Source organism: Physeter macrocephalus, chromosome 11, assembly GCF_002837175.3.
Source record: "Physeter macrocephalus isolate SW-GA chromosome 11, ASM283717v5, whole genome shotgun sequence".
Taxonomy (NCBI): domain Eukaryota; kingdom Metazoa; phylum Chordata; class Mammalia; order Artiodactyla; family Physeteridae; genus Physeter; species Physeter macrocephalus.
Genome location: NC_041224.1, coordinates 69,909,199 through 69,931,541, shown reverse-complemented (window position 1 = coordinate 69,931,541; position 22,343 = coordinate 69,909,199). Strand labels below are relative to the sequence as shown.

Here is a 22,343-nt window from a genome sequence, read left to right as displayed (position 1 = left end):
TTATGGTTTCCTTTGCTGTGCAAAAGCTTTTAAGTTTAATTAGGTCCCATTTGTTAATTCTTGTTTCTGTTTTCATTACTCTAGGAGGTGGATCAAAAAAGATTTTGCTACAGTTTATGTCAAAGAGTGTTCTTTATTTGCAAAGCAGAAATAGAGACATAGAGGTAGGGAATGGACATATGGATATGGGGAGAGGGAAGAGGGGTGGGATGAATTGGGAGATTGGGATTGACATATATACACGGCTATGTATAAAATAGATAACTAATGAGAATCTACTGTATAGCACAGGGAACTCTACTCCGTGTTCTGTGGTGACTTAAATGTGAAGGAAATCCAAAAAAGAGGGGATATATGTAAACTGTAGCTGATTCACTTTGCTGTACAGCAGAAACTAACACAACATTGTAAAGCAGCTATACTCCATTAAATATTAATTTAAAAAAAGGGTTTTGACCTTTGGTTGGGATTGTCCAAAATTGGACACTTTACAGAGGAGCACCATTTATAATTTGCTCTTCCAGGAAAACTGGGCTGTGTTGTTGGCCTGTTTATAAAGGAGATGACATCTATTTAAGTAAGGAAATGTCAGCTAGAAACTTAGAGGTTTTAGCAATAAGGTAATATTTTAGGTAAATACAGATGGCAGTGCCACCGCCTCTTCAGGCTGTTTCATGCTCACTGGATGGTGGGCCACTTTTGAAGATTCAGTATTTCTAGTGAATGAGCTGTAGGAATAGTTCTTGGATTCTAAGATGCACGTCTCCTCCACATTCCATCACCTCTAAAATTGCTGGGAGTCGTGCCCCCGCCCAGGTCCAGGGCTGGTCATGGCTGGTTGTCATGGCCCAGGCTTGTGCACACCTGGTCACAGCAGTTTATGGTGTCACTGTTTTTCATGTGCTGAGTTTGATTTGCTGGTTAAAACATCTTCGGAGGGATTACACTTGACCCTGCATTGAAGAGAGATGGTGCTGTGTGCACAGAAGGATGGGGGGCAGAGAGTGGCACTTGGATTTCATCTTAATGGAACAGGTAAGCCTCTTTAAGACATGACTGTGAGTCTACACTTCCTTGCCCACCAGAATCAAGTGCTCTATGTATCCCAAAGAAGGAAGGTCTCTAGAGGTAGATGAGTTTATCGTTCTTTTTTATTGCTGAAATACATTAAAAAAAAATCAGTCGGCCCCCCCTAAGCAATAAAACACCACCCCCCAGCTTGCAGAGGGGTGTCTGCAGCTTGGAATAACATCCCAGAGGCAACTCTGACAGAATCCTCGCTCCTGAGGTGTCAGGACATGGGGCATCATTGATGAAGAATTCCAGGAAATCTTAATTTTCTTTTCATGTTTGCACAAGAGTTATGTTGGAAAGAAACCTCTGTGTAATATAAATGTAGAATAAAAACTAGAAGTGCTATAAAAATGTGGGGTCCTTGTTAACCTAGAAGCTTACTTTTGTTCTTAATTTCTTTCACGCTATGTCTAACAATTATGGAAACAGCGATGGTTAATTTTATTTGTCAACCTGGCTAGATCGTAGTATCTATATATATCTATATTTTGGTCAAACACATCTGAATGCTGCTGTGAAGGTGTTTTAAAAATGTGATTAACATATAAATCAGTAGACCCTGAGTAAAGCAGATGACCCTCCATGATGTGGGTGGGCCTCATCCAATCAGCTGAAGCCTCAAGAGAACAAACTTAGGTCAGCCTTGGAGGAAGGAATTCTGCCTCCAGACAGCCTTCTGCTTCAAGTTACAGCATCATCCCTTCCTTGAGTCTCCAGCCTACCAGTCCACCCTGCAGATTTTGGACTTGCCAACCCCCATAATCATGGGAGCCAATTCCTTCAAATCAACTTCTGTTACAGATAGGTAGGTAAATATAGAGAGAGAAAATAGAGACATATAGATAGAGACATACACACACACACCCTACTGGTTCTGTTTCTCTGGACAACCCTGACTAATGCAGAGATTCAGGTTCAGTAAACATGGCCGTGGTTCTGTTACCAATCCAAACTTGGGTCTGCTTGCCTATGTGCAGTAAAGCCAATCTACTGACACTGGGTGTGGTGAAGGAAAGTGCAGCGTTTATTGCAGGAGCCAAGCAAGGAGTCCAGGCAGCTAATGCTCATAAAGACCTAAACTCCCCAGTGGGTTTCAGGGAAAGGTTTTTAGAGACTGGGTGAGGGAGGGGTGTTGTGGAGTGTGTGATCAGCTTGTGGACATTCTTCTGATTGGTTGGTGGCGAGGGAGTTAACACCATCAACCTTCTGACTCCAACTGGTCTGGGGTTTACGTGCTTGTGGGCAGCATACAGTTAACTTCTTCCACCTGGTAGGGGTTTCATTACCTGCAAAATAGCTCAAAGGACATGGCTCAGAATATTATCTATGGCTCTTGAGGAGGAACTAAAGGTCTTTGACTTTGTTTAATGGCTAAACTATTATTTTGGTTTGCTTAACTGTTTCCTTTCTTTCTGTATTTTTTTCACTTCTCTGAGTAAATTTACTCTTTGGAAATCAGGGAAGGCCTAAGAAGCTAAGGTTTTTCTGCAGACAAGAGGCAGGCAGAAGACATGGGGGTGGAGGGTGTCTATTCAGCGAAGGCCCCATGGGGTCCTGCTTGGTTACAGTTCCTGCTCTGAATCTTGTTGCTTTTTTTTTTCATTAGTTTGGTTATCATTAGTTTATTATAAAAGAGAAACATGGAAATTATTTACATGATGAAAGATTTCAGAACTTCACTGGAATGGGCGGCTAGCTTCACGTGATGCCATTTCAGTAGTGACTTATTTTAGTCAACGTATTTTCCAAGAATGTCACCATCTCTAAATAAGAAATAATCCTTGTCATCTAGAACTACTTTGGTGCCTCCATATTCTGGGAGAAGAACTGTATCTCTGACTTTCACACCAGCTGGTTGAAACTCTCCACCCTTTCCTTTAGAGCCCAATCCAACAGCTACTACCGTTGCTTGCAATACTTTTCCTTGTGATTGTTTTGGAAACATAATGCCTTCTTTGGTTACAGTTTTAGCTGCACTTCTTTCAGCTAATACTTGGTCAAAGAGGGGAAGAAACTTTCTGAATGCCTGTCGTGCCACGACTCCGGTTGCCGCAGTTCGTACTCTGCTCTCTAGCCGCTGCCACAAGGAAGAGACCCTCTTGTTGCATTTTGTGCAGGCTCTCCAAGACTCATCTCAGCCTTCAGTGAAATGTGAATGATGCACCATCCTCACGGGGTTATCTTGAGGGTTTCGGGAACAAGACTGTTAAAGCATTTGCCGAGGTGCCGGGCTTGGAGGAAGAGGGAAGAGCTCGAAGCTCCATGCAGGGGAAAGCACTTAGCACCACTGGCTGCATTCAGAATTCTGTGTGCCCTAGGAGGCTTACCTACGAGTACAGAGGTCAAAATATGCCCCACGTTGCCCAGCTGTGCTCCCAACCCCAGTGCTCTGTAAAGGCGGGTGAGGAGGCACCCTCTGTGGGACCTGCCTGGGAGGACACAGGAAGTTAACAGGAATCCCAGCCCACTGTTGTCCCTTCTCAGAAATACTGGAGAGATCAGCCAGTCCATAACTGTGTGTGTCATAGCTCCTCCTCCTCCTACCTCAGCTCTCCCTCACTCTAAAACCTCTGTGGAGCATAGTAAACCTGTCTCCCCCAGGTCGGCTCTCTGACTGAACCCCTGAGGGTGTCTGAGCCCCATGTTACAATACAGTTCTGAGCAAATGAAGTGAAACCACCGTGGTGCTAAAAACTGCAGTCAGCTCTCCTCCTGCTGAGCGTCTGGTAGACTGGAAACCTCAGGTACCTTGGGATCACCCACTGGCTAGGAGAGGCCCCCAGCAAAGCCTGTGCATGCATCTAGGATGAACTGCATCCTCCTGTGTTACTCCTCGCCCTGGGATGAGAAGGAGAGTGCAGATCTGAATTTGTGTAGATTTCTTTTAGTCCCAAGTTGCTGTTTTCAGGAATAGTCTCATTTTCAGTATGAAAAAAAACATAATGAACATAACTAGATTGTATTATCATTTAAAAGATTCATAACAGCAGTATTTTTAATCTTCATTTTTACAGATCTTTATTTACTATCAGAACAATGACTAAACTCTGGAGAGAAAAGAAATTAGCTGTTATTTCAATGAACCTAAATAACATTGATTTTTAAATTAAATCTTGAGTAAATTAATTCATAGATCTGGGTTGCCTATAAACCCTAAGAGAAGCAATGACATTTTATTTACTTGCAGGTTAAAATGGTCTCTCTTCCCATGAGACACTCACTCAAAAAGCCAGAGTAGGTTCTTACCCAGGACACCCAGGGAAGGGACATTCCCTAGCCAGTAGGCCAGGGGGAGGAGAGGCTGTTGAAATGATTTCCTGATTTCCATTACTCAGATGTAAGTTCCATGAAGGCAGGGTTTCTTTTTTGGTTTGTGTTCACTCCTCCATCCCCAGCCTTTAGAACAATGCCAGCTAGCACTTAGTAGGTGCTTAATAAATATTTGGTGAATGAATGAAGCAATCATTTATCATTTATAGTTTTCTCCCATTTCCCCCCCCATCATATACCAGTAACAGTGGGCACTCAACAAAAATAGGAAGTGACCATTTTATATTAGAATAGGTGTGTATATCATTGGGATTATTACATTGCCTTGTGCATGGTGAGATAGAGTTGTTGAACAATCTCTTTAAAGATCTAGCTGTCAGTGTAAAGTTACTTTGCCAGATATTAAGGCATACCACAAATCTCTAGTGGTTAAAAATTGTGGTCTTGTGCAAGTACAGACAAATGGACCCACAGCACAGAAGAAGGAGCTCAGAAACAGACTTCCATAGGACAGGAGCTTAATATATGTTAAGGTGGAACCACAAATCAATAAGGAAAGTTTCTATATAGAAACTTCCCATAGAGGGAAATTTGAATATAGAGAAAAAGGAAACTGGATCTATACCAAACACCACATACAGAGGTTAAAAAGACTTAAATGTGAAAGATAAAATTATAAAGTTAATTGGAGAAGGTTTAGCTGTAGGAAGGACTTAAATGAACCTGACGAGCACAAATTATAAGACAAAAAAAAAGCAAAGAAAGAATTTGATCACATCAGAATTAAGAATTTCTGTTCAATGAAGGTGACCTTGGATAGCACCCACAGTCAGATGACATTCTGGGGGGAATCTCACCAATTTCAAGGAACAATATGCAGGGAACTCTTCCAAATCACAGAAACCAAGAAAAGCCCAGATGGAAAAAAGGGCAAAGTATCTGTTCAGGCATTTTACAGGACAGGAAAATCACAAGGTTAAAAAGCAAAGGAAAGATGCTCCAAATCATTTTTAATCAGGGAAGCGTGTATTGGAGGGCAACTGAATGGCCTTTTGTAAGTGACAGGGAAATGGTGGTAAGCCTTCCACTGGTAGCTCTGGTCACGAAAACAGGAAGACAAGAAAATGACACCTCCCTCCCCCTTCCAGAACTGTGATTTAATAATGACAGAGAATGAGCAGGAAACATGTGTCATTCTGTTCATAAGAGGCAGAGACAAGAGTAGGGATGCTTTCTAGGAAGAAGGCAACAGTGGGCCATGGAGGGGTAATGGAGGATGGTAAGCAGAGAGGCCAGGGGAGACCAGGGCAGGCAGGAGGCGACTCTCTGTCCCAAGGGGAGCCGTGGAGGCTGGAGGGAAGGGAGATGTTGGCCCTGGTCTCCCCCAGGACCCCTGCAGCCCAGCAGCTCCCATGCCCCCTCCACTCCTGGTTGGTGATCCTGGTGGGTAACAGCCACCACCAAGCCAGAATCAGCCCAGAGGGTGGGAACTGAAGTGACTGAGGTCCCCGATGGATGCCGGCAGGGGAAGAGGACAGATCCTACCCCAGTTTATCAGAGAGGGCGTCCCTGGCTCTTCCTGGAGAGATGCTCAGAAAAGCTGGGAAGCTGAGCTGAGATGCAGAGCCGCACAGGTCCTCTGAGTGCCCTCGTGGGCAGGGGGCGGGGTGAGGCAAGTCAGTTTGGGGGTCATTCTCAGTGTCCACGTGCCACCTGCCCCTTCGCATTGGGTGCAAGGTCTGTGTTGCTTTCTGTGGATGGTGGCTAGAAGAGCCATCCTGCGTGACTGCGGCAGGGTTATTCCCAGCAGTGCAGGGCAAGACCCCTGGAACTGGCCTCTGTCCCCCCTCTACCCCTGGGCTATTGCTCCCAGAGGAAGCCCTGCCAGTGTCCCATCACTGGGGCCCCGTGAGTGTTTCCTGAGCACTCCTAGGGGCCAGCCACTGTCCCGAGTGGGCTCTGAGGCCGCAGAGGTGAGCATGCCGACATCCTGGTGGGGAAGACAACACGTAAACAAGAAAATGATCTGGCGGTGATAACTGCGGTGCAGAGAACTAAGGGTGGTGTGGCAGAGAGAGCCTGGCCCACTTCAGTCTGAATGGTCAGCAGAGTGTCTCAGAGGAGACGTTCAGGGTGAGACCTGTACCAGGGGGAGGAGCCAGGCAGTGGGAACAACAGATGAAAGAAGCTCCAGGTTAGGACCCAAGGCGGCCAGCTGGTCGGCGGGGCATGGGGCCCAGGATGCCGGGGAGGGAGGCAGGGCTGAGCAGGACAGGCTTTTGTGAGCCTGGCCATTGAGTTTGGGTTTCAGACACTGGGAGGTTTTCAGTTGGGGGTGATGAAATCTGGTTTTTGCTTTTTAAAAAGAGTCACTGCCTGCTGTGTGGGGCTTGGATTGTAGTCAGGCAAAGGATGCAGGGATATCAGGCAGTGGGGCAGGAGATATTAGGAAGTAGCCAAGGTGGGGGCATGGAAGCTACGAGAAGGGGAGAGATGCGATGTGTGTTCTAATCAGCCCACTGGCTGCATGTGGGGCCAGAAAAAGAGAAGAAATCAGGAAGGCTTAGGTTCTTGGCTGGGAAGCTGGGTGGCTGCCGGTGATGTTTATTAAACTGGGGAGGGAAGAGGAGGGGTTGGAGAGGGTGTGGGGTAGGAAGTGAAGAGGTCTGGCTGGGTGAGGCTGGGTTGGAGTGAATGGAAATGTCAGGAGGGCAGCAGACGCAGAAATCCAGAGTTGCAGGGAGATGTCTGAGCTGGAGGTAGGGCTGTGGCCTCCTCTGCGTCGCACAGATGCTGTTTAGAGCCTTCATGTATGAGTGCATTTAAGGAGAGTGTCGATGGAGATGGAGACAAGGAGCAGCCCCGGCCGAGCCCTGCACCCCAGGACCTTTGTCCTTGGGAGCTGGAGGGGAAGGACGAGGCCCAGGAGAGCTGCAGGAAGGCAGGTTTCAAACGGGGCAAAGGCCCCCTCTGTGGAATATTCTTGAAGGCCAGTTAATATAAAATCCACTTCATGGCAGATCATAGGAACACATGTCAGCCTGGTCAACACAAAGCTGACTAGAAAGGCTTTTAGCTTCTGGGTTACCTGACTCCCTCATCATGGGCCCATGTCACAAATACCCGTTTAGGTAAGCTTTTCCTGTTCTACAAACTAGAAGCGGAGATGTGACTTCCTTGACCCTCCTACTCAAAAAGAGGGGCAAAGCAAGAAAACCAAAAAATAAGATGAATGATGGAATAGAAAATTTGGAAAAATCCCTAATAAATCATTAATTTTGTATATTTAACAAAATCTAACTTTCTAGGGACCAAGTGACTCACCTAAGATGACGGCTCATTGTAAGGTCAAGACTAGAAATCAAGACTTCTCCCTCTCAGTCCACTGTTTCCACCACGAATATTCTGGGAAAAGAAGTCACTTTGTATAGTAGTTTGTATTTGTTAATCCTAGACTCCTACTTTGTCCACTATACATAAAACAGACAAACAATAAGTTCCTACTGTTTAGCACAGGGAACTATATTCTATATCCTGTAATAACCTATAATGGCAAAGAATCTGAAAAAATGTATAACTGGATCACTTTGCTGTATACCTGAAACTAACACAATACTGTAAATTAATTATACTTGAATTAAAAAAAAAGTCACCTTGGTAAATGTCCCAATTCTCTGATTCTTATCCTGACTTACAAAGAGGACCTTGACCTCTGACTCTGTCTCCTTGAGACCTTCCCCTCGGGCAGTTCCATAAAGGGAGCACCTCGTCCTGCAGGCTTGGTGCCTCAAGGCAGTGTATGCTGCCCCCAGGCTGCCATTAGTGGGTTGAGAGCAGGTGGGCCCAGAGGGCTCTGCAGGCCACAGGAGTTAGTTACATTGTCTGAGTTGCTGTGACACATCGGCTGGAAGGCAGCTGAGCAGTGGAGCCGGTTGCAGCCCCCCAACGCCCTCATCCCAGGGTCCCAGATGGAATTGTGCCCTCCCCACACACTCAGACTTCTGTGAGCTGTTTTGTGCTTTCTCTTCTTTTTTTAAGATTATTTAATGCCTTCCTCCCTTCCTCCCTTCTTCCCTTCCTGTTAGAGGATTTCTTTGAGTCTTTGAGTCAGGAGACCTGGGTTCCAGTCATGGCGTCCCCTCTAAGGTCTTCAGTGTTCTCATCTATAAAACGAAAGCTTTAGGGTCCCAAACCAGCAGTGTCAGCATCACCTGGGAACTTTCTAGAAGTGCACATTCTCAGGCCCTCCCAGCCCTCCTGAATCAGAATCTCTGGGCGTGGATTCAACCACTTGGTTTTCACAGTCCCTGCTGGTTCTGACCACCCACCCAGCCAGCCACCGCCATGGTATCAGAGGTCCCTGGCCGCTATTGGCCCTGGTCTATCTGGGAGGGATGACATTCTCCATCTCCCAGGGATGTTGAGTCCACAGGGCAGTGGTGCTACACCTCCACATGGTAGAACCTTAGAATCCAGAGATGCATCTGGCTGTGAGGACTTTAAATTGTACCCTCACCCTTTCTCCCAGCTGTTGAGAATCCTCAGACTGGATGGGACCTAGGAATGAAGTCTCCCGGCCCTGGCACCAGTATCTCTAACTGCATGAAAATGGTGTGGAGGCAAGGTTGGTGGGCTATAATGCAGCAGCACTGCTTTTCAGAGTTTTACCTCTGTCTTCCCCAGAAACACAGCTACTGGTGTCTTTTTGCAGATATAATTGTGACAAGGAGAAGATGAAGGCCAGCGGAGAAGAGGAGGAAGGGGCCGGGGTCGTGAGGAGACCCAGGCAGCTGACTCAGTTGGGGAGTTTAGGGCAGTGGATAAGCCCCAAGTCATGACACGGGCTCACAGTGTGTGCAGCATGAGTCCCCATCCCTGGTGACCCTCAGGGAAGGCATCCACTCCCAACTTTCTTACAGAAAAGCTGAGACCATCCAGTCTCAGCGTTAGGGTTAGGGTTAGGGTTTGGGTATCTTTTGAATGTGCTGCCTATTGAAATCATCATCAGGGTGTGAGCAAATGTGTCCAGGACTTTTGAGGTTGTGATAAGGGGCCTCAATAACACCAGACTAGGTGGGGAGAATATGCATTTGAAATATAATCATGGAGAAAGACAAGTGTGTTGTCCTTATTCCTATGTCTTTTAGTTTCAGAGAGTTCATGTAAATAGTGGCCTTACTTTATTTTTTATTTCCAAAATTAACATTTAGCACTAGGAACACTGACACCATTGACATTTTGGTGGGGATTACTCTCAGACACCTTGGGAGCGATTGTGTTTCTTGGGGAACACCACAGCAGGCCAGGAAACAAATATTCCCACTTGTTTGTATGTGAGGCTGAATATGATTCTGATTCCAGACAAAGTTCCCAGCAGTTCTCTTAGTTTCTACCCCATGTGGGGAACGATGTGGCTTGGCGATGTTTAGCGTTGCTTATAGTGAACACTTGTAGATATTCTTTGTAACCATCACTCAGTGCTTAATTGGGAGTATCATCCCTGAGAGTCTCAAAAGTTTGAAATTCACTTCCAACCTCCTTAAGACTTCAATGATGTCAGAGATCTAATTGGGTGTAAGAGATGGTCATCGCTGTATGACAATGGCCAGAGAGACTGGAGAGAATAGAATTGGAGTTGGAGTCCCTGGATTTTGTAATTGTATGGCCTTGGAAAAGTCACTGAATCTTCTTGAGCCTCTGTCTGTTCAGGTGTAAAATGTATATAAAAAAGAATCCCGGAACATTGAAGATGGAGCAGTGGAGATGATGTGAACAAGCTCTGTGTAAACTACAAAGGGCCCTGCAAATGTGGGCTCTGTGCTGTGGATGACTTTGGGGTTCTCAGCACCTCTGTTCTAAGGATGCCCTTCGCTTCAGCTCTCATTGGTGCATGTGCATAGAAACGGCCCTGTCCCTGCACCCCAATACCACTGGTACCACTACCGCAGTTGATTGACAGGTGCCTCACCCACGCCAGGGCTGACACGGTCCTAGTTGTGGACTGTTGATGACTGACCCAAGGAGGGTTCCTGAAAGGCAAGGCATTCTTTCCTGGGACCTTGCACATGGTTCTTCAGGAGAGTCTTCTCTTCATCAATAGCCACTGGGATGGAAAACAGGAGAGGCAGAGATGGGAGTTGAGAGAACATCGTTTGGGTACCTTATAGCATAACATTGGTTCCTGCCCTGTCTGGGGCCCAGATCGCTCCTGGCTCTCAGAGTCAGTTTCACCAACTCGTGTGGGTTTCCGTAACTGCAGTCCAAAGAGCCCTTTGGCATGATGACACCTTCATCAGGCACGTTAGTACAAAGTCTTTTCTGTATTTCTCAGAGTCTGAAATCAGGTTTAATGCATTAATACAAGGAAGAGAAAATATAGGTATAAATATTGGAAAGGCAGAAACAAAACTTATTCTTTGCAATCAGTTTACCTAGACAACCAAAGAGAACCCATTCATTCACCCAGTTATTAAAAAATGAATTCTTGATTATTACTCTGGGTCTGGCATTGTGGAATGACAGAATGATTATTCAGTATACTGTCCAACTGCAAGATACTGTAATGATATAACAGTAGGCTTTTAGGTTAAATAAAGCATATTACAAATTATTTGATGTTGGACAAGGCTTGGGCCATTACTGGGGGATTCCCTGTATTCCATAGGGTCTTATGCTGGTATGAATTCCCTGATTTCTTCTAAGGATTGAACCATATCTAAAGATCTTCCCATATTGTATTCATGGGAGGGATTTTGCACTGCTGTGAATTCTCTGCTATGTGTGACATTGCCTGCCATTTCTCTAAGCCTCTCTGCATTGTCTTTACTCAAAGGGATTCTCACCATTATGACTTCCGTGATGTACTTTGAGGCTTGAGTTAAGTCTAAAGAACTTCCTACATTTTTCACACTCAAAGGTTTCTCAGCAGTAGGAGTGCTCTGATTTCCAGCAAGTGGGTGCTGTGCCCTGAATGCCTTCCCACACTCATCGCAGTCACAGGGCACCTCTCCAGTATGAGTTCCGAGAGGCTTCCCACATTCCTACAGCCATTGGGTCCTCCTCCGTTATAGGTTCCCTGATGCAGGGAGGGAAATGTACGTCTTCTGCACGTGGTCGTCTCTCCATAGCTGATTAGCTACCTAACTCCAAACTTGGAAAATTTATCATTCCTATTAGAGAATCAAATCCTTTCCTGCTGTGTCCTTTAAGAACTCAGTTTCAAGGTAACACATAGCTTCACTTGCTAAGCCAACAAATGCGTGCTGTCTTCTTGTTTCTTCCCTCACAACCACCAAGGGTCCCTTTTGTTACTCCAATAATGCAATCACATCTGGCTTAGAAAACACAATGTCCTGCCTTGAGATCAAGCTACTTGTTTCCATGACCATGTGGTGGTGGACCTTCTTGGGAGCAATATCCAGACAACCCTACGTATGGTTCTTGCAGGACACACCTGCCATGCCTCTGCATGTCACGGATCTCTGTGCCATGGTTTTCCACCTGCAAGGTCTGATCAGCCCTCCTTGGGTTTCTCCAGTTGGAGAAGCATCTCTGGAGCCAAATATCTATGTTTAGGTGTAAAACAACATTTTCCCTCCTCCTTGAGGTCCTTCTTTTGGAGAACAGCAGGCCTTATGCATGTAACAAGATGGAATAAGGAGGGAGGCTGGGCCATCTCTGACATCAGTCCAGGGTCCCAGCTCAGAGCTCTGGTAATGTTGTGGTTCTGAGCCACGGAGTGGCTCTCTCAGAGCTCTGCCAGGGGGTCCCTTCTAGACCTCCCCATCCCAGAGTGAGTTGGCTCTACCTTCTTGCTAGAAACCTTCATTGTCAGACCCACTATCTGACTTTTTTCTTGAGGACATTTCTCTGCTGCCACCCACGTGGTTATGAAGTGCAGTGACAGAGGAACCAGCAGGGCACAGAGAGCCACGGGGTGCAGTGACACACCCCACAGTGGTGCACTCGCACAGGATCCCCTGTCACCTGTCTCCCAAGCACCGTCCACCGCTCACCACTGCACCATAGCTGAGGCGACATACCCCAGCCTTGAGCCAAAGCCCCTTCCACTGGCTCACCCATCCTCTGTCTGGCTCATACAAGAGGAGGTTCTTGTAACACGATTCCTGTCCAAGCTCCAGGCCTCTTTGCCTTCAGTGCCCAGGCAAACTCAGAAAGTATTGTTGGAAGATAGACAACTTGCTGTACTAGATAAAAACCTTTGTTTTAAATAATAATAGTAGCTAATATTAATTGAATGCTTATTCTGTACCTAGCCCTGTTTTGTGTGTGTTACAGAATGCATCATTGAATTTTCTGATCTTGCCCCACTTTATAGATGAGGAAACTGAAGCTCAGTAAGATTTTGTTGTTTGTTCAAAGTGACACCTAATATGTGGCTTGAATAGGGCAGTTTTCACTGCTACATACACATACCCAAATGTCCTGGCTCAAGTGCAAGGGCATTCTTAAGTTAATTTGTTTTCTGTTTGTTTTTCTGTTTTATTTTGGTGGTTGTGTTTCTGTAATTCTGACTGATGGTGAAGAGGACAAAGGCTATTGGTACATTTGGTGCTATTGTCTTGATTTGTGCAAAGGCACCACCTTTGCTTTTCACCATCAGTGTCAGTATGGTGAAAAGACAAACACCATCTTAAGAGTGATTGTTTTGACCTTGTGGATCCCCTGGAAGGGACTTGAGGAAGCTCCGCTTTGGGGTTCTTTCACGGCCATTGAAGTCCAGGCCCCTGGGTGCTGGACACATCATCCCCTCCATATTTGCCCACAGCAGGTGTCTGTTAAACTCAGCTTTTTCATTTCCTGTTTTCTAGCAGCTGGGGGTTCTGCCTTTTTTCCCTGGTCTTTTTTTTTTTTAACATCTTTATTGGAGTATAATTGCTTTACACTGTTGTGTTAGTTTCTGCTGTCACAAAGCACGGAGCTGATCTCCCTGTGCTATGCGGCTGCTTCCCACTAGCTATCTGTTTTACATTTGGTAGTGTATAAATGTCCATGCCACTCTCTCACTTCGTCCCAGCTTCCCCTTCCCCCTCCCCATGTCCTCAAGTCCATGCTCTAGTCTTTAAGCACTTTCTCCCTGGGTTTCCAGAATGCCACAGTGTTTCAGTTTCTCCCCAGCTCAGTGGCCACCCCTTTCCCAGCCCAAGTGTTGGTTCTTGGTATTTCCTTGTCCACCTAACCTTCAGATGTTGGAGTTCTTGCAGGCTCAGTCCAGAATCCTTTTCTTTTTAACTCAACTCTTGTTTGGTGTCTCAAGACCCATGGCTTTCAATGCTAGTTTTGTGCAGATTCCCAGAGTTCTTCCTCCACTCAGAACTGTCCTCTGTGCCCGGGGCCAGCATGCTAGTCACCGGGGTGACATCCACACATCAACATGGGGTTCTAAAGGGAGCTCTGTCTGCCAGCCAGCTTCTGCTCCAGGCCTCCCAATGTTCAGAGACTTTGGATTCACATGTAACACCTGTCTTTCAGCACAGCCAATCCATCATGAAGTCATGAGAAGTTATTTCTAAATTTACCTGCTTTCCATTGTCACTGCCCATCTGCCAGTCAGGTCCTCAGGCCCCTTGCCAGGACTGTTGCTGTCACTGTCTGCCTGGTCTGCCCTGCCCCACACCATCCCCCAGCCAGGGTCCCTACTCAGGCCCTCCCTGTTCACCACTCCTCAGGCTTCCTGCCGCCCTGCCTGCACCCACGGGGCCCTGTCCCTCACTTTCTGACCTCACCTTTTGCCTCTTTACCTGCCCATCCAGATCCAAGCACATTGATCTCTGGTGGACTCTGGGGACAGACCCAGCCTTTGGCCCCCTCTGGGCTTTCTGTTTCTGGTTATGAAGTTCCTTTGGACCTCATTTCAGTGAGCAGCTCTGCAGCTAAGCTCCTGCATCCCCCCCTCCCAGACTCCCGTATCTCCTTACCCTGCACCCCCTCATGACTCTAACCTTTGGGTTATCATCATGCCGTCAGTCTCCACCAGTGTGGGTTCTGAGCCAGCCGGCACCCACCTGCCTTGTTACCGCACGGAGGCAGGGTGGGTGCAGTAACTACGTTGGGAACACGGGCATCACAAAAGACCCCTGCCCACCAGTGAGAAAACACATGCCCTCAAATGGCCAAAGGACCGGGAGAAACAGTTCACAAAAGAAAAATAGGAATGACCTATGAGGTTTCAAACCATGTCCAACTTTGCTAGTAATGGGTTTCTGGCAAACCACTCTGCAGTATGTATCAGGATCCTCGAAACTCATACTCAATGCCCCACAGTCCCACTTTTAAGAATCCTTCCTATGGAAATGACTAAAGATACGATGCAGACTTTTATGTGAGGATGTTTATCCCTTATTATTTAAAATCTGTCCTAAGTGACTGGAAGTAGTAAAAAAATGCCCCTCGTTAGTATAAAGGTTAAATGAATAAACAGTGGGTGAGGTGAGTGGCCCAGTGTGGCTGGAGCATAGACAGTGCATCTGGTGATGGAAAGGCTATGTGGGGACCAGGCAGTGCAGGGCATCGGGTGCCAAGTCAGAATCTAAGGGGAGGGGGGGGTTGTGTTGTCCTAGCTGACCCAGGATAGACCTGGGATGTGTGTTGCCTTTAAAAATGTAAAGATGTACCCGTTGTCATAGTCAGGCATTAAAATACATTTTTGTGAGCAAGAATGCAAAACCATGCCTTTCAGGAAAGACAGCTGGGTGCCAAGGGTGGTCTCACAAAGTCGGGGGTACCTGGGAGGGCCACGTGTCAAGTGCAGCCTCGCATAGCCCCAAACTTCGACATACTCAACCTGGTCTGGTTCAGGGTGTTCTGGTTACTAACTGCTTCATAGCAAATGACACCACAACTTAGCAGATAAACCACTTTTTTATTAAGCCGGATTCAGACAGAATGAAGATGGTTTGTCTCTGTTCCATAACATCTGGGGCCCCAGCTGGAAAGAATGAAGATGGGATTAACCTGAAGGCTCCTTTTGGGGCCTGGGTTTGGATGACGCAAACACTAGGATTGCCCACGGACCGCCTGCACATGCCTGTCCCTGTGGCCTGGCATCCTGATAGCATGGTGGCCTCAGGGCTATTGTTACAGGATTCCAGGAGTCAAGGCTGCATCACCTGTGAGCACCCATCCTAGGAGGTCACCCCCTGCCTGCTGTGTTCTCTTGATCCTATGGTCGTGAGCCTGCCAGGAATCAAGGGGAAATGTAGTGGACCCCTCCTCTTGGGGGAAGGGGTAGCAAGGCCACGTAGTAAAAGAGCAGATATGATGCTGTGATAATAGAAATGCCCTTGCCTTGTTAGAAACTAGTTTGCCACAAGGGGTATTATAAACTTTAACCAGGCAAACAAGAGGCTGATGTATAACCCTACTGTTAAAATTTGCTGTGAAAAACTGCTAAGTAGATCCAGAATATGTCACCCTGTGGTCAGTGCCTCCTTCTCCCTGGGGAAAGTCTACAGAAGCTGCTGACTGTTTAGAACATGGGAATATGAGGAATTGAAGGGCAGGGTCCAGCCTCTCCAACCATCCATCCCAGTGCCAGCCCATCTTGTGTAGAGATGTACTTGGCAGTCAACTTGGCAGAAGACTCCTACGTATACCCCTGCCCTTTCTCCTCTGTGGAAGGCAGCATGAGCAGCTCTTTCTTGCTGGGGATCTTCTTACTGAAGAGGACTCCTTCCTCTGTTCTCCCCACATAACTTATGTGGGGAGACTTAGCTAGTAAGTGAAAACCCCTTACTGAATCCCTTTTCCAGGCCAGGGGCATTTTCCAGGGTCACTGAAACCTCAGGCTTCAGAGTCCACAGGCCCAGGACAGACTGTCACAGGCGCCAAGCTGAGGATGGCTCCTGCTGGCGCCTTGTGTATCCTGCAAGACTCTCTGCTGTAAGGAGGCTTGATTTAGGTTTCTTGTTAGTTTAATTTGAGAATTTAATCCAGAGTGAGGTTGATTACCCCCTGATTTCTAAAAGACAAGTAGCTGTTTCTTACGTTTCAAGAGCCCCTTTAAATAAATGATTTAGATATAATATATACATAAAGTAGGAGCTAGTTCGAACATTAAGTGCTTACATGCACATTATTAGAAGTGGAGAAAACAGCAGGAAATTTCATGGGGCCAGCTAAATTGATGCCTGGTTGCTTAATTTTTAGGTGAATCCATAAAGCAGAGGGGTAGATAATGCAGAGGCTTTTAATTACAGCTATGGTGGCCTGCCTGCTTCTTCCATTGTCACTGTTGAGTCAAGCCAGGCTGTCTCTTCCCTGTATGACGATGGGGCATTCTCCCCAGGAGGGATGTATCACAGCACATCATGCTACTCTGTCCTGGGCCTCTGGGCCGCCCTAGGAAGCTTCAAAGGGCTTCACTAGAGGTAGGCAGGTGTGCAATTCCCAGTCTCTTGTAGGTTCTCTTTGTAACTCCTGCAGGGTTGGCAGGACCCTTGGAGAAGGTGAATTCCAAACCCTCCTTTACCAAAGACAAATCTAGAGTGGCCATGCCCCTTCCCTCTGTGTCCCTGTGTTGTAGGCCCCCCACCCCATGTCCCTCTCCCTCATGCCCTCTGCCCCCCCAGGCCTACACAGTGTCCAGGAGGAGGGCTCTGGTGACCAGAGGTTGACAGTGACAATCTGGATTGACATTCAGGAAGTTTCACCAGGAGCCCAAATCTGGGCTGAAAAAGGTGTGACAATACTTTGAAGTTGTTTCCTGGAGGTTCAGACCCAGGCAGACATCTGTTTTAATATACAGAGCCAGGGCAAGGAGCAGGTTTCTTCCTCTACCTGCAGGAACATGAGGTATGCAGGAACGTGCATCTTTTTTCTTATGTAACAAATGCTATTTATATGAAATGATTGGCTTTATCACACCCATGAGATAATTCTGATACCAGGTTTGCTTCCCATGCAGCCTCTAAGAACGTGGATGAAATGCATATGCTGCCCGGCTGCCTCTGAGTGCAAGTTTAAATCAGTGAATCAGACTTTTTAAAGTGCATTAGCACCGTGTGACTCTTCCTTATGCGAGTTTCAGTTCCAAGATCCCAGCCAGGTGTCAGTTTGGGGTCACAGTGCCGCAAAAGAAAGGGATGCAGGGCCTCGGGGACACGCTGGCCTCTGGGCTCAGCGGTGCACATGGGCTCGGGAGGTGCAGTGTTCGACCTCTACAGTGAACCTGGGAGAGAGCTAAAGGGAGAACAGTCTTTTTTTTCAAAATGACTGGAACTCTTCTGTGGAAATGAACTGTTTAGATGTATTCAAAGTTTCTAAAATATTTTTTTTATTTTCATCAAGTAGATTGTGTCCTTTTAAGATACAGCCGTTTTCCCAAGTGTCCCTTCTGTGTAACTTTCCTATGGGGCTGAAATGCTACATTTTATTACAAACACTGGTGTCCACAGTGATCTTTGTTTCATGGATCCTGTTGAAATTACACAACTGAAGAGTGAAGACATTATTCTTGATTTGGGGGGTGGGGGAGGGGAGGGGAAGAGCAGGGAAAGAAAGGAACACCCCCCCATTTATGTGTGTGTAATATATGAATGCGCATCTTTTTTATTTTTAAAATTTTATTGAAATATAGTTGATTTACAATTTCTGCTGTACAGCAAAGTGACGCAGTTATATATACATTCTTTTCCATGACGGTTTTTCACAGGATATCGAATACAGTTTCCTGTGCTATACAGTAGGACCTTGTTGATTATCCATTATATATATACTAGTTTGCATCCGTTAACCTCAAACTCCCAATCAGATGTATGCACATCTTGTTTCTTTGTTTTTTCAAAAAACATGTTTCGTCTCCCACTCACGCCCACAACTGAGGAGAGGTTTCCTCTGCATCGCAGGCACACTGATGCACGCAAGCGCTCCTGGAGGGGAGGGTGCAGGCCCAGGGCGGGGCATCCTCCCAGCAGGTGGAATGCTGCCCCTTGGTGGCAAGGTGCGCTGTGTGTGGTTCTGTGGCACCTTCAACTAGAAGATGCACTTACTTTGTCAGGTACTTGAAACCTTGCCTTGGGTTCTGTATTTTTCTCTTTTTGAAAAGTAATTTTCAGTGAGCGAGTCTGGTATTCTCAGACCTTCCCATCGCCGTGGGGGATCCAGGTGGAACCCCTCTATCTCACACGTGGCACATCTGTCCTCACGGTTGTCATCCTCTGTGGTTTATCTGTGAACATACCTCCTGGAGCCCCACAGAGGAGCCATGCAGCTCTTATGATGTAGAACTTGGACCACAACCTGGAGCTACTGTCCTTAGACTTCATGTCTGCTCCTCTGACCCTCTCCGTGGGGCTAATAACTCAGCCAGTTCCATCCCTTTTCCGGAGATGGAGGCCCACTTGGCCGACCACTGGGAACTCTGTGTCTAAGAACCATTCCCTTTCATCCTAACCTGCCCCTCCTAGGGGCCCCTCCAGGCACACAGCCCCCGGGCGCTGTCCCCCACACACTTCACCCCAGGACCAAGCCAGAGACTGGGGAGGGGCCTCTCGTCCCCTTCCCCTGCCACCCTTCCCTTCCCAACCAAGACTGCTTGTCAACCCTACCTGCTTCAACTCCCTGTGTCCAGCCCCTTTCTCACCTCCCTCGGCCAGCGGCGTCCTGACTCTGAACACTGCAGCCATCCTCTGACCAGGCTCCTGCCTTTGGCTACTTTGCATACAGAGTGGTCCTCTGTACACAGAATGGTGCAGAGCCCTTCCCCTTAGCCCCCTTTAGGCAGAACCCAACCCCCACCTTCTCTCCAGCCCACCTACTCCAGGGCCTGTGGTGAGGTCTCACTCAGTGTGCACCTGGGGTGGAGGCCCTGCCTGGCTGCCTGCTGGCCCCGGCCAGATGGCAGTAGGGCCTGCACTAGCCCTGGGACCCCAGCTTCCAGGCACTGTGCACCACTCATGCTGCCTGCCTTGTGCGGTGCTCCTAGCCCAGACTCCGTTCATGGACAGAGGGGGAGGGGCCTCCCTCCATCACCCAGACATGCTGGCTGCCAGCTTTAACCCAAGACCCCAGAAACCCCACAGTGCCTCCAGGGTCCATGTAAGCGTCCTGATACCCCACTAGGCAAGGATCACATTTAATTTGGTTCAGCATTAACCTTTTGAATCACCTTGAACCCATGGGAATACCAGCCATTAGGAGGGTGCTATAGACTGCATGCCATGCTCGTGTCCCCCCAAAATGCATATACTGAAATCCTACCCCTCAGTGTGATGGTGTTAGGAGGGGGCGCTTTAGGAGTTAAATTAGGTCATGAGGATGGAGCCATCATGAATGGGGTTGTTGCCCTTATAAAGGGACCCCAGAGAGCTCCCCTCCCCCTTCCACCATGTGAGGACACAGAAGGTTCTATCCACGAACCAGGGAGCACACACCAGACACTGAGTATGCCAGCACTTTATCTTGGACTTCCCAACCTCCAGAACTGTGAAAAATAAATTTCTGTTGTTTATAAGCCACCCCATCTATGGTATTCTGTTACAACAGCCCAAATGGACTAAGACAAGTGGTCAGGTGGCTTTATAACAAGATGTTCCATTTCAGGATTAATGATAGGAACCTATTAAATATATAGCAAGCTTCCCTAGTATACACTTAAAGCCCAGTTTCATTTCCTCGAGAACAACTGCTTTTAGGGACAAAATGATGTTAAGAGCTCAGCTCTGGGATCGCACATCCCCTGAAGGGTGTTGTAAGGGCTCTTCAGTTCCTACAGACAGACCTTGGCAATCACGTCGCATTGCAAAGCTGTTTGGTGCACAAGGGATACAATACTTTCTCCTCAGTGGTCCTAAGTCTTATGGTCCTTTGATTTTAATTTGGTTATAGTTTTAGTAGAGCAAAGCAGTTCCACTGAAAATGGAACTGTTGCTGTCCTCACCCCATTTGGTGGGAGGACAGCCATGCTCAAGGCTGACCACAGTAAATCTGGAACACTCTGTATCTGACAAGGAGACATTTCTTTTCCTGCAATCCAGCAAGGATGGGACACGTCTTTGAAGGGCTTCCCTTCTGGGGCCAATTTCTCCCCATGAGGCTGAACCAGATTTTTATCTGAGGCTCCCTCCCTCGTATTCCTGCTTCTCCAGGTCGGATGGCTTAGTGTGGCTGGGCAGTTCTGACGCTGACCACCCAGGATCAGCACAGACCCCACAAGTTAAAAGCATGGTCCCCAACAAGCCTGCCTCACTTCAGACACCAGGCACAAGTTCCACAGTCCCCAGGCCACTTGTACTTCTGACTGCTACGAGTTACGTTTTATGATAAAGGTGCAAATCAGGACCAGCCAAATGAGGAGATGCACAGTGTGAGGCCCGTGAGCCTCCTTGTCCTCTCCCCGTGGAGTCAGAGCATATGACCCACCTGGCACAGACGTGGTCACCAACTAGGAAGGTCACCCAAGCCATCATGTCCAGAGTTTTTATTGGGGTTTCACTATGGGGACGTGATTGGTTGGATCCCTGGCCACAGCCCCAGTTCCCTCCCAGGAGGCTGGGAGTTTAGACTGATAACATTTGACTCAAAGCCCCAACCTACTAATCACATGGCTGGTCTTTGTGGCCCAGGAAGCTCTGTCCTGAGTCATCTGGTTAGCATAAATGCAACTGTGATCCAAGGGATCCACCATGAATGACAAAGGCACTCCTATCACTCAGGAAATCCCAAGGATTTAAAGTTTACTTCCCAGGAAGCCAGGGACAAAGGCCAGACAGATTCTTTACTAGACAACAATCTGTCATCAAAGGTTAGTAAATTATGCTGTCGTTTCTAGTATAGATTCTAGAGTCAGACCAGGAGATGTGAATTCCAGCTTCTCACCAACTGTGTGACCTTGGGCAAGTGACTTCACCTCTCTGAACCTCACTTTCCTCATCTGTAAAATGGGGATGATGATACCTCATAGGATGGTAGAGGCAATGACATAAAATAATGCATGTTAAGTGCTTTAAAAGTTCTTCACAAATAGTACACCTTCAGTGTCACTTGTCACTATGTTTATAAAGAAGTGCAATCAGGGTCATAAAATATTACCTGTACACAGAATCTAACTTTAAAATGTTGATTTTCTTAAGCTATTGCTTTATACCTCAAAAATCAATTGACTATTTCTTCCTGGTTAGCAAAGTTCAAGTGAGTAAAAGTGGTATTAAATGCATGATGTACTTCTCCACCTTGAAAGTATTCATTTGTTCATCCACTGAAGTTTTACTGGACATCCTGCTCACCAGCAGCTATGTCCGGAGCTGGGGCCATTGCTGTGGGAAGTCTCACCCCTACCTCAGGAAACCTCCTCAGTCACATTACAGACCCAAGTGGTAGGAGTGTCTTAGTCCTGGCTGTTATGACAAAGTGCTATAGACTGGGTGGCTTACAAAAGAAATGTATTTCTCATGGTTCTGGAGGCCGGAAGTCTGAGATCAGGGGCCAGGCCAAGTTCTGGTGAGGGCTGTCTCCTGGGTTGCAGACAACCGTCTTCTCATATCCTCACTTGATGGAAGGGGCGAGGGAGCTCCCTGGGGTCTCTTATAAGGTCACTGACCCCATTCAAACCCCCACCTTCTAATACCATTACATTGGGGGTAGGATTTCAGTACATGAATTTTGGAGAGACACATCTAGACCACAACAAGGAGTGAAGGGCTGTGGAGCACAGAGGGAGCTGGTCATTCATCCCTCTTCCTGGATGCTGTCCAGGCCTTCCTGCCTTCCTGTCCCCACCCATCAGCTCAGTCAGCAGATCCCCAACATCAGCTCAAGTCAGGCCATTCCGAGCAACCCCCTAGAGCCTGGAATCCATTCGGTAGATCATAACCATCATTTTTTAATGGAATAGAATGAAAAATAGATGTACCTTAAAGGATGGCCAGGGTAATTTTTGGTTCATACATAAATGCCCTGTCCCTCATGTAAAATCTTTCATAGTTGTGTGAATTTAAAAGTGTGAAAAGCACTGAACTCAAAGGTGAAGACATTTCTCACCA

At 47.1% G+C, this 22,343-nt stretch overlaps 1 protein-coding gene across 1 annotated transcript; it reads right to left on the bottom strand.

Moving 5' to 3' along the window:
- Positions 1-2,774: 2,774 nt before the first annotated feature.
- Positions 2,775-18,989, bottom strand: LOC102994747 (oocyte zinc finger protein XlCOF22-like). Its single transcript, XM_007118586.4, has 3 exons — positions 18,912-18,989; positions 11,187-11,384; positions 2,775-3,151 (listed from the first exon to the last, which is right to left on the bottom strand). The coding sequence occupies exons 1-3, from the start codon at positions 18,987-18,989 to the stop codon at positions 2,804-2,806; spliced, it is 624 nt and encodes a 207-aa protein (XP_007118648.1). The 3' UTR covers positions 2,775-2,803.
- Between the last annotated feature and the right edge of the window lie 3,354 nt (positions 18,990-22,343).